At 36.9% G+C, this 15,821-nt stretch overlaps 1 protein-coding gene and 1 long non-coding RNA gene across 2 annotated transcripts; both read right to left on the bottom strand.

Moving 5' to 3' along the window:
* Positions 1-3,932: 3,932 nt before the first annotated feature.
* LOC139740571 (uncharacterized) lies at positions 3,933-5,461 on the bottom strand. Its single transcript, XR_011711566.1, has 3 exons — positions 5,389-5,461; positions 4,611-4,714; positions 3,933-4,227 (listed from the first exon to the last, which is right to left on the bottom strand). It is a non-coding gene; the product is annotated as an uncharacterized lncRNA (long non-coding RNA).
* Positions 5,462-8,845: 3,384 nt separating this feature from the next.
* LOC139740555 (ficolin-1-like) lies at positions 8,846-13,898 on the bottom strand. The gene is made up of 4 exons (XM_071651142.1): positions 13,760-13,898; positions 11,927-12,069; positions 9,591-9,852; positions 8,846-9,093 (listed from the first exon to the last, which is right to left on the bottom strand). Exons 1-4 carry the CDS (start codon positions 13,896-13,898, stop codon positions 8,846-8,848), a joined length of 792 nt encoding a protein of 263 aa, XP_071507243.1.
* Positions 13,899-15,821: the final 1,923 nt, after the last annotated feature.

Genomic DNA, 15,821 nt, shown 5'->3' with positions numbered 1-15,821 from the left:
ATGACGATTGTGTAATCGTGCATAGATAGTCACTGTCAAAAAAACCGTTTCCCTCATTTTGGTCCTATTTGGATGAGGTGCCTTTTAAGATTCAACTGCCTTTGAATAAACACCAATGATGGGGAGTAGCAAACCTCAAACAGTAGTCTTTTAGATTTCTCAAAGCGCCGTCTTGTTTTTATCCATAGCTGGCTGTCGGTGGACAAGACTGGGTCAAAGCAGGAAAGCACGTTAAAAAATGTTTTTGTGACGCTTTTGATAGAAACAGGTGCACGAATTAATCAACGAGCCATGAATGTCCATGTGTATAGTAGGTCCATGATCCATGTGTGTAGTAGGTCCATGATGTATAGTTATAATATACGACAAACTTAAGACTATGTACATGCTACGTGTTGCTTACCGGCAAAGTCGCATTAAAGTGCAATTAGCATGATTACATGTCACAGGTTTAATGTAACATTATAGTCCCACTGCATTTCTAATGCTTCGCCTTAAACTCTTCACCAATAAAAGGTTATGAAAGGCAATCATCAATTTTCTGTTGTTTCACAACTCATATTCTTCACTTCACCAGGAATATAAAGATATCATAATAAAGTTCCTAGATAGTCTCATTACAAAATCACAACTCTCCTGGTCGAATTAAACAAGAAAGTTTCTCCATATTGTTTTCATGAGGAGTGACCTTCTTAGTTAATTGCCATAAATATGAGGAGGAACACAGACTATATATCACGAAGATACATCACGCCATGATCAGCCACTTCGTATGCAATTAGCAATATTATCGCTGGTGTTTTCACGAACCGGCACAGCCGGCCCCGGAGCCGCGAAAGTAAGTTTCGAGATAATCGCGTTTGAAGTTTTTGCCTTTGCAAAATCCATGATTGCGCCTATATTTCACGTCCAGTTACCTAAATATCACACTGCACGACAGATTAGGAGTTGTTCGTGTGTTTCATGTTCTTGGTTCATCGTGAAAAACAAAAGTTTCGTTGAAATATCGGGCAAAGTCCGTCGTGCCGGTTCGTGAAAACACAAAAACACGTAAACAACGCTTCCAATATTTTCACGAACCGGCACCGTCGGCCGTGCCGCTTCGATTCTTCGCGCATGGTGCGGATTTCATTTTTCACGAAGTGACACCATCGGCGCGCACGCGCTGCGCGTTAGGTTATCTTCATCATTTCTCATAGCCGCGCGCGCACATAATCGAGCGCGCGCATTAGCGATGCTCCTTTGTATACTAGTGATATGAATTGGGTATCAAGATTTTGTTTGATACTTTTTTTTTTCTTTCCCCCTTCTAAATCTCTCATCCATTCGCAGAAAGGCATTATTATTGAGTTGTTCTTCATTATATTACACATTGATCATTGCTCTCAGCTCATTGCATCGGTCTTTCTGCACATTATTTCGAATCATAATTTTCAAGATTCACTCTCTTCCTCGGAGCATTACTGTATCTCGTGCTATGTTGTTTTCGAATATGAAATGTAATCAGTTTGCTCTATTGCTTTGTGAATGTGTCATTCTTGTAAAGAAAATAATTCTGTGCTGGTAATACTCTCTTTCACTCTCTTTTCCACCCTTTCTTTCGCTTTCTTTCTCTCTCTCTCCCTCACACACACGCAAACACACACATACACACAAACAAACACAATCCCTCTCTCTATTTATTTCCTACACGTGACACCTTACAAAACTTTTTAAATTACATAAAAACTAAATGAGCTTTACTTGGGTATCTTTTCTCATTCATAGATTTATTACCACGTGTGTACACGAGTTTTAAATATGGCTTTTCAATAAACTATACGTGGATCATACTACTCATATAATGCAGATTCCAACTTGAATGAAGTTAGGTACAGTACATTACCTTTCATTTATTTTTCAGATGCAACGAAGGTTTCTGTTATGTTCTAACATTTATATCAAGCTCTGTATGTATCATCCACCTTGATGATATCTTTATTTCATGGCATTCGGGGTACTACAATATTTCATTTTTTTTTTTGTAGATTCAAAAATGTTATTCAGACGTATGAGACTAGACTGACTCTTGCCTTTAAAGCCCCAAAATCTTACAAAATAATGACCAAAATGTTCCACCTCCTTCCATATCCCATCACCTAACTTCAACCTGGTCAAATGCTGTTTACCAAACATTGACTTTATAATCAAACTAGAATTTGATGATATGAATACAAGTACATAATTACAAAGACACTAGCTGATTTGGTATGGATAACCTTCATCATATTAAAGGCAATACAATCTCGTAGACAGTGACTGATCTAATTGATGTTTAAATTGCTGTGACAGTTCACAAAGTGTATTATAAATCTTCTGCAAACAGTCTTGATCTTCCCTCATTTTGTAAAAGTTTGTAAGCACTCATATTATGCACAGTATGTGCCTGAAATTTTATTCATTACCATACCATGTTATTTTGCACGATATAAAAATCCTCATGTTTCCCTTTCTTTTCTCTCACTGCTAGAGGATACCATATACAAAGTTCCTTATCTAAGCTCAGTAAGAAGTGGCTATCAGATCTGCATTTACTCATTATTGTTTCAAAAGTAAAACCCACAAAAATATACAATATAAGAAGACATAGATAATGATGTCTAGGCCATAATTTCTGATGTGGACACAGACTGCAATAATATGGCTATGTATTGCAGTACATCTATCATCCAAGAAATCATTTTCTGTCAAAGTTTATTAGGCATTTTTTAGTTGCAGAGAGAGAGCAAGCAGAGGAAATGTAAGCATCCGATTTTTTATATCCCTCTTGCAGTCTACTAATACCTTTCTAACTTGCACAACTTGACTTGACTTGGTCCTGACTTTAGTTTATGTCTGCTGTGGGTGTCACAGGTGCTTGGGTAGGCATAATTCAAAAATACTGAAAATTGTTTATGGGTTTGGCCTAATGGTGGCTGGGCTAAGGGAGACAAAATGAATAGTGTGATGGGAGAGCTGGTTCATAAACAAAGTAAAAGAAGAGACATCAATATGGTATTTGACATTGCTATGGTTTTGTTGTGAAAAGCACTGTTTAAAGTCAGAGAGGGGAAGCATAATACAGTGGAAATTGAGGATGGCATCATTGTGACAAAGCAGTATAGAGAGACCCGTGGATTGATGGTTATCAAGAGTAATGTCAGTGAATAAGGTGACAGTGAGAGATACAGTATGTAGGATTAATGTCCCTTAATATCTCCTTGATTCTTTCACATACAATATTTTGAAAATTTGAGACTTTACTGATAAACGCACAACAGTACTTCATGGTTTCTTAATGTGACATGTTGATCTTGTCATTAATTACTTTGTGGATTGTCAGTCAAACAGATACAGAGATTACAAGCTATTCCAAACTCTGCTGCAAGAGTAGTGTCCAAATTAAAAAAAAATGAACAAAAATTTCACCAGTGCTAAGAAGCTTGCACTAGTTTCCAGTCAAAATTCATACACAGATCAAAATGTTGATATTAACTTTTGAATCCACACTATTTGAAAGAACTACTTTAAATAGAAAATACACCAGAGAGAAACCTTCGTTCAAAAGGTAGTGACTTACTTGTTATCCTGAATAAAAAAACAATGGCATACATTTGCTTGTAATGTCTCTACCATTACAGTCTAAACGTGAAAAAAGGTATCACTGTAATTGCAATTGTATGTTTTTGTTCAATCATTTCTATCCTTGAGCACAAATGGCATAATACAGAATGTTTCCATATGCTATATATTAAAGCACTGTTGATTATTATAATTATTACTATTTTTATTGTTATGATTATGATTATGATGATGATGATTATCATTATTATTATTATTATTATTATTATTATTATCATTATCATTATTAAAAATGATGTCCTACTTTATGACACCACTACCCCCCCCCCCATTTCTGCACACATACAAACCCAAAGTCATTAAATAGAAAATCAAAAAGAACATCGAAATAATGTTCTGCTAGAACCTGCCTGTCCATTCATAGAGCACACACTCTTGTGAAAAGTTTGATGCTGCTGTGTGGAGCAACTCTGTGATTGTGGTGAAATATTGCTATGATCTCCTTCCACAATGATCCCATGGCTTGGATTTTAGTGCAGATGTTCAGCTCAGCCACCCTAGTCATTTGTAGCTGTTTCGGGTTTCTCTTGGCTTTCTCCAGTAGACAGTTGTTATCTGCTTCTCTCCCTATGCAAAGAGGAACAATTGTTTTTCACAGACAATGTTACTTCTCCATTGCAGAGGAGAATGATGACATTTGATACAACAGTCATAATATACTTCTTAATTAATTTCACACATTTCTAAAACTACACCGATTTCCCTAAGAAAATAATTGTATGATAATGTTCCTTTCATATCAACACTTTGGTAATGTTTTACTCAAAAGTGCTAATACATCTTTTTTTTTATCATAAAGTTTAAATCAATGTGATAATGTGCATAACAAGACTGTAGTAGGATTACACCTAATTGTCCATTGACACTGGATTTTCTTAGTAATTGTCTATGACAAAATAAAACCAAATACTACATGAAAAGGTGTTATGCTGTTTATTGATCTTGCTCACCTTTAGCATGGTGCACAATGTAACCTTTGAGTGCAGTAAAAAGAGGATGCTACGCCAGACGAAATGGTGAATGAACATATTGTTGACTAGAATCAGGAGCAGAACTAAAGTAAAGAATAAAGAAAGCAGGACATCACAAGTGAAAATCAGTGACACAGTCAATTCCATGTAAGTAATGTCTCAGACATTTGACTTCTGAGTGAACAAAGAAAGAAACACATTGACATGAGTAAAACTATAAATGTATATTGAGACAGTTCATTTTCATCTTCTCTGCCAAGAATTTGTCATACAGTATGTGCCATTGACTTTTGCAAAGTTGATGGTATCTCATATCAGTACAGAGTGTGTAACTGTTCTTCCTCATCTCCCTTGCCCCCCCCCCCCCCAATAAAAAAATAAAAACACAACAATAATCAAACTAACAATAAAAAACTACAGTTACAACAGTCCTGAAAGATACATGACACTGAAGAAATGCACACTGCTACCACATCAAAATCAGACTGAGGGACAACATTGCCTTTATACCAAAATGCAACATGACTACAGATAATTAGATGTCAAAATGTTGGATTCCATGTTATGTCAGTGCTTCACATTCATAAAACTACAAATACAGTTGTAATTAAAGAAAGAGTAAGACAAAACAATTATTTCAGTATGTGGCAAATCATATTAGGAATATTATTATTATTAGTAGTGTGCCTGCACTGTCTATTACACACTGGTCTGTCTAATTTACTCTAAGTCCTTGACAGATAGCAATGTAACTTACGGTTCTTGTTCAAGCTTGAGATGATAGGAGAAATCTGCAGGAATGTGGTATGGAGTACAATACTGTAAAGTAGCCCATCATCGAAGAACAGCACTCATTTCATTCCAGTCTGCAAGTTGTTGGGTTGTCCACACAAATGCCTCAATATCTGTTTGTAATGGAAGATGAATAAAAGATGTCAGTCACATGAAACTCCATCACTACCAGTTCTGTAAGATCATAACATTGATGCACAGATTTGCAAAACATCACACTGCCCCCCCCCCCCCCCATCCCTTTCAGGTCTATATTCTACAGCTTACCAGAATCTGAAGTTTATGAATGTCTCTCTGGTTTAATTTTACAATTTGCCTAGCTCTGAATCCCTAGCCTCCATCCCCCCCTCAAAAAAAAAAAAAAAACCTCTGTGTTTCAAAGAACCATAGATTGTAGAAAATCAAAACAAACAAAATGAAAAATCGCAACCTAAGGCAAAAGTACTTGCCACGTATAGGCCAATTACGTCTACATTGAGGCTTTTTGGCTCATAATATAGCATGATAGAACAATTTAATAATTCATGTGCTGAGCATAAACGTTGCACAGGAGTTTTTTTGTTTTTTTTTTCTTGTTGTCTATCCATTATTCCAAATCAAATTTGCTGGTACGGTATTCTTGACAACATTATCAAACTCTTCATTGCTGTTGGTAACGCCTCAATTAGACAGGGAGGTGGGAAGAGGACCTCCCTGATTTAACGTTAGACTTTTAGCAGAAGTAACTCTAAAATCGTTTTTTTTTCATGGAGAATTCAAAGGTAATCAAAACAATTATTTTAGTATGTGGCAAATCATATTAGTGTGGCAAATCATATTAGTAATATTATTATTACCAGTAGTGTGCCTGCACTGTCTATTACACACTGGTCTGTCTAATTTACTCTAAATCCTTGACAGATAGCAATGTAACTTACAGGTCTTGTTCAAGCTTGAGATGATAGGAGAAATCTGCAGGAATGCGGTATGAAGTACAATACTGTAAAGTAGCCCATCATCGAAGGACAGCACTCATTTCATTCCAGTCTGCAAGTTGTTGGGTTGTCCACACAAAGGCCTCAATATCTGTTTGTAAAGGAAGATGAATGAAAGATGTCAGTCACATGAAACTCCATCACTACCAGTTCTGTAAGATCATAAAATTGATGCACAGATTTGCAAAACATCACACTGCCCCCCCCCCCCCCATCCCTTTCAGGTCTATTATTCTCCGGCTTACCAGAATCTGAAGTTTATGAACAATGAACATCTCTTTGGTTTAATTTTACAATTTGCCCAGCTCCGAATCCCCAGCCTCCACCCCCCCCCCCCCCGAAAAAAACCCTAGTGTTTCAAAGAACCATAGATTGTAGAAAATCAAAACAAACAAAACGAAAAATTGCAAACTAAGGCAAAAGTACTTGCCACGTATAGGCCAATTACGACCACATTGAGGCTTTTAGGCTCATAATATAGCATGATAGAACAATTTATGAATTCAGGTGCTGAGCATAAACGTTGCATTTTGCTTGTTGTCTATCCAAATCAAATTTGCTGTTACAGTATTCTCGACAACATTATCAAAGTCTCCATTGTTGTTGGTAACGCCTGAATTTAGACAGGGAGATGGGAAGAGGACCTCCCTGATTTAACGTTAGACTTTTAGCAGAAGTAACTCTAAAATCATTTTTTTTTTCATTGAGAATTCAAAGGTAGTCAGTGAAATAACATCACTTTTAGAGTAACCTAGACAGGTAACCTGGACAGGTCAAGAACACTATTAACATTGTAACACTGTTAACTATCTTAATTAGATGTTGAAGTTGTAGGCCTAGATATAGACTCCCTTAAATGGATCTAAATTCCTGGAAGATTCAGACATAATCAAGTAAGATAAGAGAGTTAAATCAGTCTACCTGCCACCTGGGAAGTAGGTCGTTGCATTACGTATTTGAGCTCGTAATACAGGAAACAATAAAACTTCACAATATATCACCAGTAAGTGCGTTTAAGATTCGATGCAGATGTGAGACGTGTTCATTTGACTTTAGTTCGAATCACTTTCCCTGCCTATTCTCCACTTACACCGAATAATAGATGTGGGACTGCACACGTAGATAACGAACCTAGGACACGACAGCGCCAAACGAAGTCAATGTGATCTGCAAGAATACATATTTACGCTGTTTTGATATTCTAATTCCTCATTCATAAATCTACATTCAAGAATGTGAAAAATGAACAATTAAAGTGTCAATACAGAGCGAAATGTAACTTTACCGATTTCATCTGTCTAGCTTCCGTTGCTCTGGGCGCAGCCATTTTAGACGCGCGCGTACGAGGACGTTTGGCAGATGAATGATTTATGATGACGTCCGGCGTATACGCACCGTCAACCCGCGATCGTGCCACTTCGTGAAAATCGTAGACCGACCAGTCGAAGTTTTCACGAAGTGACACGGTCGTTATTATTACGTAATTATTTGAGATTGAGGTTCAAAAATTTGTCAGGTTGTAGATCTCGGTATTTACTATCATAATATGCAAAAATCTTAAAATCGAAAATTTACTCGATTTTGGCCGGTCGTGCCACTTCGTGAAAACACCGACGTTATTGTAACTTGATCATGATACCAGCCGTGCATGCTCAACGCGATTTTTACAACGCGTCACTGTTTAGCCTTGTACAGAAGAGGATATGAAAACATCAGACCAGTAAACAACATTGATACTTACTTTAACCCCAAACATCTAATACTGTGTCTATCATTATTTTTATCATCCTAGATATGTGTCGAGCTCCCACATCTTCATCGATCCCTAAAATGATCAAATAAATATTGCACAGTTCTACAACCGAACAACAGAGGGCAGTACTCAACTACTTGAGAGGACTAGCTCTAAATCCACTCAAGATCTTTTAATAACCGACTGTCAAGCAACAATGATATTCGTAATCATTGAGAAAAAATAAAAACACTTACGAGAAAAAAAAACAGTGTAAAAAAAAAACACATCTTAGAATCTCAACCGACAAAATTCGTATTTTGTTTTGTACAGGTTATAAATGAATGCACTTATTTATAAACGCATAACCTTCGGTAAAGTTTTTTTTTTCTCTTTCTCATGTGCATTTGTGCTGCTGTTTTTAGTTTCGACTCATCCGGATGTATATTGGACATATCGTTAGAGCATATTCGGAGAAAACTTCCTCGAATGTTGGCCTTTTTTCGACATTTGCTTCCGTTGCAAATCATTAAAGTGCCCGATGAACAAGACCCTTCATCTTTTTCAGGTTCCAATAAAGCCATTCCCAAACCGCGAAAAAACAAAGAGCAAAACACTGCCTTTTAAAGACAATCTAATTCAAGACTTCTTATCAATATCATGTATGGCACAAGGATTTTGAGACATTGGTTGGCGAAAGAGATATGATAACTACACTAAACACGAGGTCTGATCTTTATCTCCGAGCCCTTCAAAGAGTATAAGAGCTCGTGCCAGGCTCTCCACACGATCCCGTCCGAGGCAACGGTGACTCCTGCTCCGTACAAGCCATTGAGGTTGACCGACTGGCAGGCGTTATACCACCACGCCCCTTTATGTGCGATTGAACACATCCAGCCAGCGAGATCGTTGTCTTGGTCCGAAGTCGAGAACTGCATTCCGTTGTGGTAATCCATGCTGTTTCCTGTACACCACATATTATATTATATTATATTATATTTGTCTATTTATTTATTTATTTATTTATTTATTTATTTATTTATTTATTTATTTGTTTATTTATCTATCTATCTATCTATCTATTTATTTATTCATTCATTTATTCATTTACTTACTTATCTATTTATTGGATAGAAATATTATTACAGCCTTTGTACGCCATTTCTTCTCCAATCCGTCTGTGCATGTTCTCCATAAAGGCCCCCTCCCTCCACAAAAGCGCCTTTTCATGGGTATTAAGCTTCAATTAGCCTATATTGTATCCTACGTTTTCTCGTCTTTTGCATATAAGACCCAGCAGACGATTGCCTTTAGATAATGAATAACTGTAATAATGATAAAGATATCAAAATGATAACCATGATAGTAATTAGCAGCACTCATATTTTGCGTTATTTATGTACCAGCTGTCTTACAAACTGCAGTTGCTTACAGGTGTGTGACCTATATGGTGTAGCGTACCTGCGTCTCCATAGTAACCAGATATCGTCAGACGATACTTGTCGCTCTCGTCTGCTACATCGAAAGTGGTGTAAACAGCGTATCTCGTTTCCCCAGCATGGTCCTCCAGATCGAAGCGGACCTCGTAGGATTTCTCGCTGACGATAGCGTGGATGTTGTCGTTACCGAGCCAGAACTCGCCCGTAGGGTCCCCGAATCCCGCTTTATAGCTTGCCCAGTCTAGGTTGAAGTCGACACTCCCATCTTTACGACGTTGAATCACCTTTAACGGTTTGAGAAAGAAAGAAACACACACACACACACACACACACACACACACACACACACACACACACACACACACACACAAGAAATATGTTGGTCAATGGTCCATAAATATGGGCTTTGGTATATATTGATGTCATAATTCTGATTGTAACCGCAACGGATAATGATGTCACACATAATTTATATTTACTTTTGGATTGAACGTGGAAAATAATGCTACAGTCTTACACGGCCGGATTTCGAACCGGGTCTATAAGAAATTAAAACCGTATCGACCCGGTTCGAGTTGTAGAGACCGGCATTGGCCCGCATCGTAACCTGTGTCAATTCCTGATGGATTCCGGGGGCTACGATACGGCTGTGAAAAAAATTTTGGTCATGTTCAAAATTTTCTCACGCACGGATTTCAATTCCGTCTTTATATCCGAATTGACCCGGTTCGAACCGCATTGACTCGAATCGACCCGCTGCAATTCGCAGCGTAAAACCGTATTGACCCTTGCCGTATACCACATTGCCTTCATGCAACGGATGATGACAAGGTTAACATCCGGGTCGGCACGGGTCGAAGCGGATTGAAACGGGTCAATAGGGGTCGAAAAGGATTCAGTTAGAGATTTAAAGCTGATTTTTCTATGGTTCGATACGGTTCCATACGGTTTTAATTCCTTACGGACCCGGTTCGAAATCCGAACGTGTTTGACTTTAGCATTAGGGTCACATGCACCGTATTGGCAAATCCCTGCACAAGAATTGTGCGGGGAGGAATGTAAACCAATGTGGACATCATTTATGGATAAAAACAAGTAGATAACGAATTATTTTCTGGCAGGGATGTAATTGAAGTGACAGAACTCATGACTTTTTCGGTGATAGATTACGTCGCTTTTCATCGACAGGTTTTGGCTTGGTATTCAGAGACGCTGCCACGGACGATCCCAAATTGATCATGTTGATATAATTTGTTAAACCCGAATGCAGTTAACTCATTGGGGTGTTTTTTTTTCTCTCTCTCTCTTCCTTCTTTGGATATGATCCACTCGCTCCCCTTAATTACCTTCTTTTCTTTACGTGGAATAAAAAAGGTCTTCCGAAGCTTCACGTATTTTTCAATGACCCGAGCAGTCGTTCGCATTATTATGGAGCCTCCCACAATGTATAAACACTAAAACCACTACACAACCTCAATTCTAATCACGTAAACTGGGGAGGTGCCAGGGTGGAAAGCCCATTCATGTCCGTCTAAAGTGTTAAAAAGAATAAAATGAAACAACTGAACTGTAGAACTGGAAAGGAATAGCGTTGGCGCCATGTTTTCAAGGGAAAAAAAGTGCTGCTGTTTCCTTTTCAATAACGATTATTTTGTGCACTTGCTTATACATCTCGTCAATTTTTGAAGTTTCTATATTTTGTATTCAATTGATGTGTTGTAAACGTATTTGAAGCAATGTTTAATATTAGGAATAAAACTTGATTTGAATTGAATTGCTGTGAAAGGAATATTAAATGACAAAGAGAGAATTGGGTGAAATATGGTAATTATTGAGTGGATTCACAGGTCTCGAGATCTCTTTCGATTTTGCACGATCTTCACTATATACCGTAATAATTCTTGTCAAAAATTCGTTAAGGTGAAATAATATCCTTCATATCAAATTATTGAGGGTTTATTGATACTTGACATATTTGAAAGAAATGTTGCATTTAGTGAAGTTACTGAAAAGGAATCTGAAGAGTTATAATATATATGTTTAGATAAATGATATGTATGTATCATATACATTTTTAAACCCATGAGAAAGATGAAAGGCAGTGACGTGAGCGCCTCTTCTGCTTTCGATAATTTTTATATGATTGCCATCGGTATGATTGTTTCGAGAAAACAGGTTTTACTTTAAAAGGCTTAGTATATAGTTCTTTCTCATTTTCCCCATTATGGTCGTAATGCTATTATGTTTCTTTGACTGTAAGTAAGTTCTCCTCCTATTCAAGTCAAACTGTTCACGTCAGAGTCGAGTCATCCTCTGAAAGACATTACATTGTATAACTAAAGTCTCTGGGTGTCTCACCATCCAGCCGCCCCCACCGGACGTCATATCGCAGAAGACGTCCAGGGAAGAACAGTTCACCAGGTAGATGGGAAACATACCCGACGTCTCAACTCCCTGTCCGTGGTTCCGGATTTCGCCGCAGTCCGTAAAGTTGTGGATGGCTATAAAATGACATCAATTCAATCATTGATACAGAGGCAATTAAGATTTGCAGACGGTTGCTTTCCACCCATCAAAGGCTTAATCATGTGGACAGAGTCTTAGAATTGAAGCAAGAGGGAAATTCAACGGCCTTCTCACTTCCAACTACGCCCGATTCAGCTAACTTAACGTAAAGACTTAGAAGGAGTTCATGTACTAAAGAGCTGTAATGTTACCAATATATGTCCTACTGAAAATGACACCAATATCTATTAGAATTATTACCAATTCATCGTACTTCTTTTTGATAAGCTCAAGGCGTATATTTGACCCCCATGTCACCCCCACTTTTTTCTCTCCTTGATACTTTATTGATTTTATTCAAATCATTCATGAATTAACTCATTCTGGGTGTAACATGAACAAAAAAAAAAAAGCTTACAAATGCAATTCAAAACACAGACAAATCAATTTGTCAACTTATAATGCAAATCATCTCTCTTCAACATAAATAACTCGATTATAAATCAACCCTACTGAAAATTTCTTCACGAGAAAGTATTGACATGTACCAAACTCATATCACTTGAATATATTGAATCATGTAACTCACTCTCACAAGGGCATATAAAAAAGAAAAAACAAAACAAAACAAATACATTATACAAATCTAGAATGAAAGTATTCATAAAAAAGCCCAACTAACCCCTTCCCTACCAACCAAAAACAAATTTACAGTATGTTCCCCCCCAAAAAAAAAAACAACAAACACACAAATACAATCAAATTTTCGCATTGATAAGACCCAACATGATTAAACTGTCTAAATGCTACTCTAGGGCCTTAAGACATAATATCTTAGCTCTATTTTGCAGAAAATCACATTCAGTTTGGTTAAGCGGACACTGAGAAATGTGAAAAGTTGTAAAGCATGTCATGAGTCTGATTCTTCAAAGTTTAGCACTTCGATGTTGTTGTTGTTGTTTTTTGTGTGTGTGTGAATTCAATCCTGCCAATAGACAAAACTTGGAGGGAAGAGATTCTAGACATCCTCTGTAAAATTCCTCATTTCTCTTTGACCACTGAAGCAAATCGAATGGGGTTTTCTGTAAGATGTGGGCAATGAGTTATAGTTTCATACCCTGAATTTGTATTTGGATTGATTCAGTATTTTTAAAGATACCATTGCGGAATGTCCCGTTTTTATTTTTATTTTTTGGGACATATACGGTACATCTATCCTAAATATTAAATCCTATCATTATCTTTCATACAATTTACAATTATCCTTCTTCAAATCAAATCCCCATCCCCACCAACCCCCGATAAAACCTAAACCACACCCACACCCACAACCACCAACCCGCATACACACACACAATCGCACCAAACACACTTTTTTTTCAGTAATCTTTTTATTAATTCCATTTCCTTTGAAAATATAACAGTTTCAAAAAAACACATGTCATATATATAACATTTGTCATAAATGTTCATGCATGTATGAAACATATTCCATGAAAACAAGAATAAACACACCAACACACATACGCTCGCGCACACACACACACACACACACACACACTCACGCACACTCACACGCAAAACGAAAAAGAATCGGCTCTCGCATCATGTCGATACTCAATACAATCTGATCGAAGGGATATTAATGAATTTGACAATGATTTAAAATTCGATGTATTATCTTACTCTCGCAAAGTTCTCCGGAGTACGGGTAGGGACAGAGGCAACGAAATCCCTCGACGGTTTCCACACATGTCCCGTTGTTTTGACACGTTGAGGGGGTGCAAACTGAATTGATTGCAAGAAATTTTGCCGGTGTTAACATCGTGATCACTCTCTTTATGAATGTCTAAAACAACCAAAATCAAACGAATGGCTCTTACTGTAAAATTTGATGTGAACTACCATATAACATCTAGTATAAATAATGCTTAGCTCGTCATCAATATCTAACACTGTCTATGAAATTGTCATTCTGATTATCATTATCTATCTTTTATGATTGTCATCGTCATCATCGATGTATACATTGTCCATGTATTTGCATTTCACTTTCATCTCATTTATTTGTTTTGTAACTTTTTTATGGACACAAATTTTACAAAAAAGCACATATTCAACATCTAAAACTATTAAGGGACATTTTGATGTTATGAACTATAACATTACACAGGCTTTTCAAAAATCAGTGAGCAATATAGATTGTATATTAGGATGTTTTTCTTAGTGTTTGATGGGGTTGCAGGGGTTGAATAAAAAAAGCAGAGTTTGAAAGCGTGACAACTCTTTGTTAGTTATTTGTATTTATTTGTACTTTTCAATTCCCAAGCAAACAGGAAATTGGATTTGAACGGTATATCATTTTTTTTTGCTTCATATTACACTTTCTTTTGTGACTTTATGAATTCAGTGATGTCGCTTTCCGGAAAGAAAGTGACAGGTTCGATTTTATCTAATTCTTTTTTCCCCCGACATGTTTGTTAAAGGGTGTGTACAGTTCTGGTTGAGTCGAGGATTGTAGCTGATAACATTTTGCGAGATATTCAGAAACCACTCTGTGAGATGTCAAAGAGCATGCAATTCTAAGGGGTATCAAAAGTTTATTTGACGAAAATCGGTTTTGAAATGGCTCAGATATTCAAAAACAAGGTGAAACAAAGAGATCTAAAAAAGACGTGGCCTGTCACCTTTTATTACTATCACTTTTTTTTTGATATCTCAGCCATTTGAAAACCAATTTTCATGAAATAAACGTTGAATCCTTTTTAAAATTACATGCCCTTTCATATTTCATTAGAGGTTTCTCATTATCTCACGTAGGAATGTTCAAAACATGAATCCTCACCTCAAACAGCACTGTACAGTCCCTTTAAAACATTCAGATCAGCAGTTGCAATTTTCCAAATTCATTTGCATACAGAGGGAGACAAATTCAGTGATTAAAAAAAACAAAAAAAACTTTCATAACACATTCTGTATACTCGTACTGAAGAATATCATCCCATCTCCCCTAGCTGTTATTATTCATAGTAAAACGAGACGAAACGAAACGAAGTATACTGTCATGACTATGGTGAAAGGAACCGATGTACCTGGTGCGGTGCAATGTAGCCCACGGGTAGACTCGGCAGACAGGATACCACTAGGCAGAGTTTTCTTCACCAGTCGAAGGGTGCCATGTACCCCATGGGGTATAGATGGACAAGGTTGATTTAATAAGTCTTCGCAGATGCCGTTCCCTGTGACATTTTTTTTTTCAATTACGAAAATATAATGACCATGATTCGAGACAATTCTTTGTAAGTACAGATGTATATACGATGTACTGTCAAAGTTTAGCTCTCAATTTTTTTTTTTGCTCATAAATTCGTTTCTTCGTGATCTGTTTTTTTTAATGTCAATCTGTACAATTATGTTTTTTTTTAATTTGATCACTATCATTGAATTACTTTCTCGATTCAATCCTATCGTATATATACGCTCACTCTATATGTTTGTGATCTATTTGCTTGATACTATAGATCAAAAATTTGAACTAACACCCATATAGAATGGCTTTCAAAGGGTTACATCACGTTTACGCCCTCGCTTCTTTCTTGCATAAGAAAGTTCATAATCAAATGCATTCCTTTTGTTCTTGCGGTTGTTCAATTTCAAAATCGTTTTCATCCTTATCCACCATTATCGTTGTGTTTAACATATTGTTGCAAAGCACACAGTGCTTCGACAAAGACACACACACACACGC

Source organism: Diadema antillarum, unplaced genomic scaffold, assembly GCF_040938485.1.
Source record: "Diadema antillarum isolate AM-2024a unplaced genomic scaffold, OU_Dant_1.0 seq00000861_RagTag, whole genome shotgun sequence".
NCBI classification, from domain to species: domain Eukaryota; kingdom Metazoa; phylum Echinodermata; class Echinoidea; order Diadematoida; family Diadematidae; genus Diadema; species Diadema antillarum.
Note: the sequence above shows the minus strand (reverse complement) of the source record. Positions and strands in the feature narration are given on the sequence as shown.

Coding starts and splice junctions, on each gene's coding strand:
- LOC139740555 (XM_071651142.1), bottom strand. CDS start 13,898: ATGTTAACACCGGCAAAATTTCTTGCAATCAATTCAGTTTGCACCCCC. Junction 12,070..13,759: donor CTCCGGAGAACTTTGCGAGA/GTAAGATAATAC, acceptor GTCATTTTATAG/CCATCCACAACTTTACGGAC. Junction 9,853..11,926: donor CCGGTGGGGGCGGCTGGATG/GTGAGACACCCA, acceptor AAACCGTTAAAG/GTGATTCAACGTCGTAAAGA.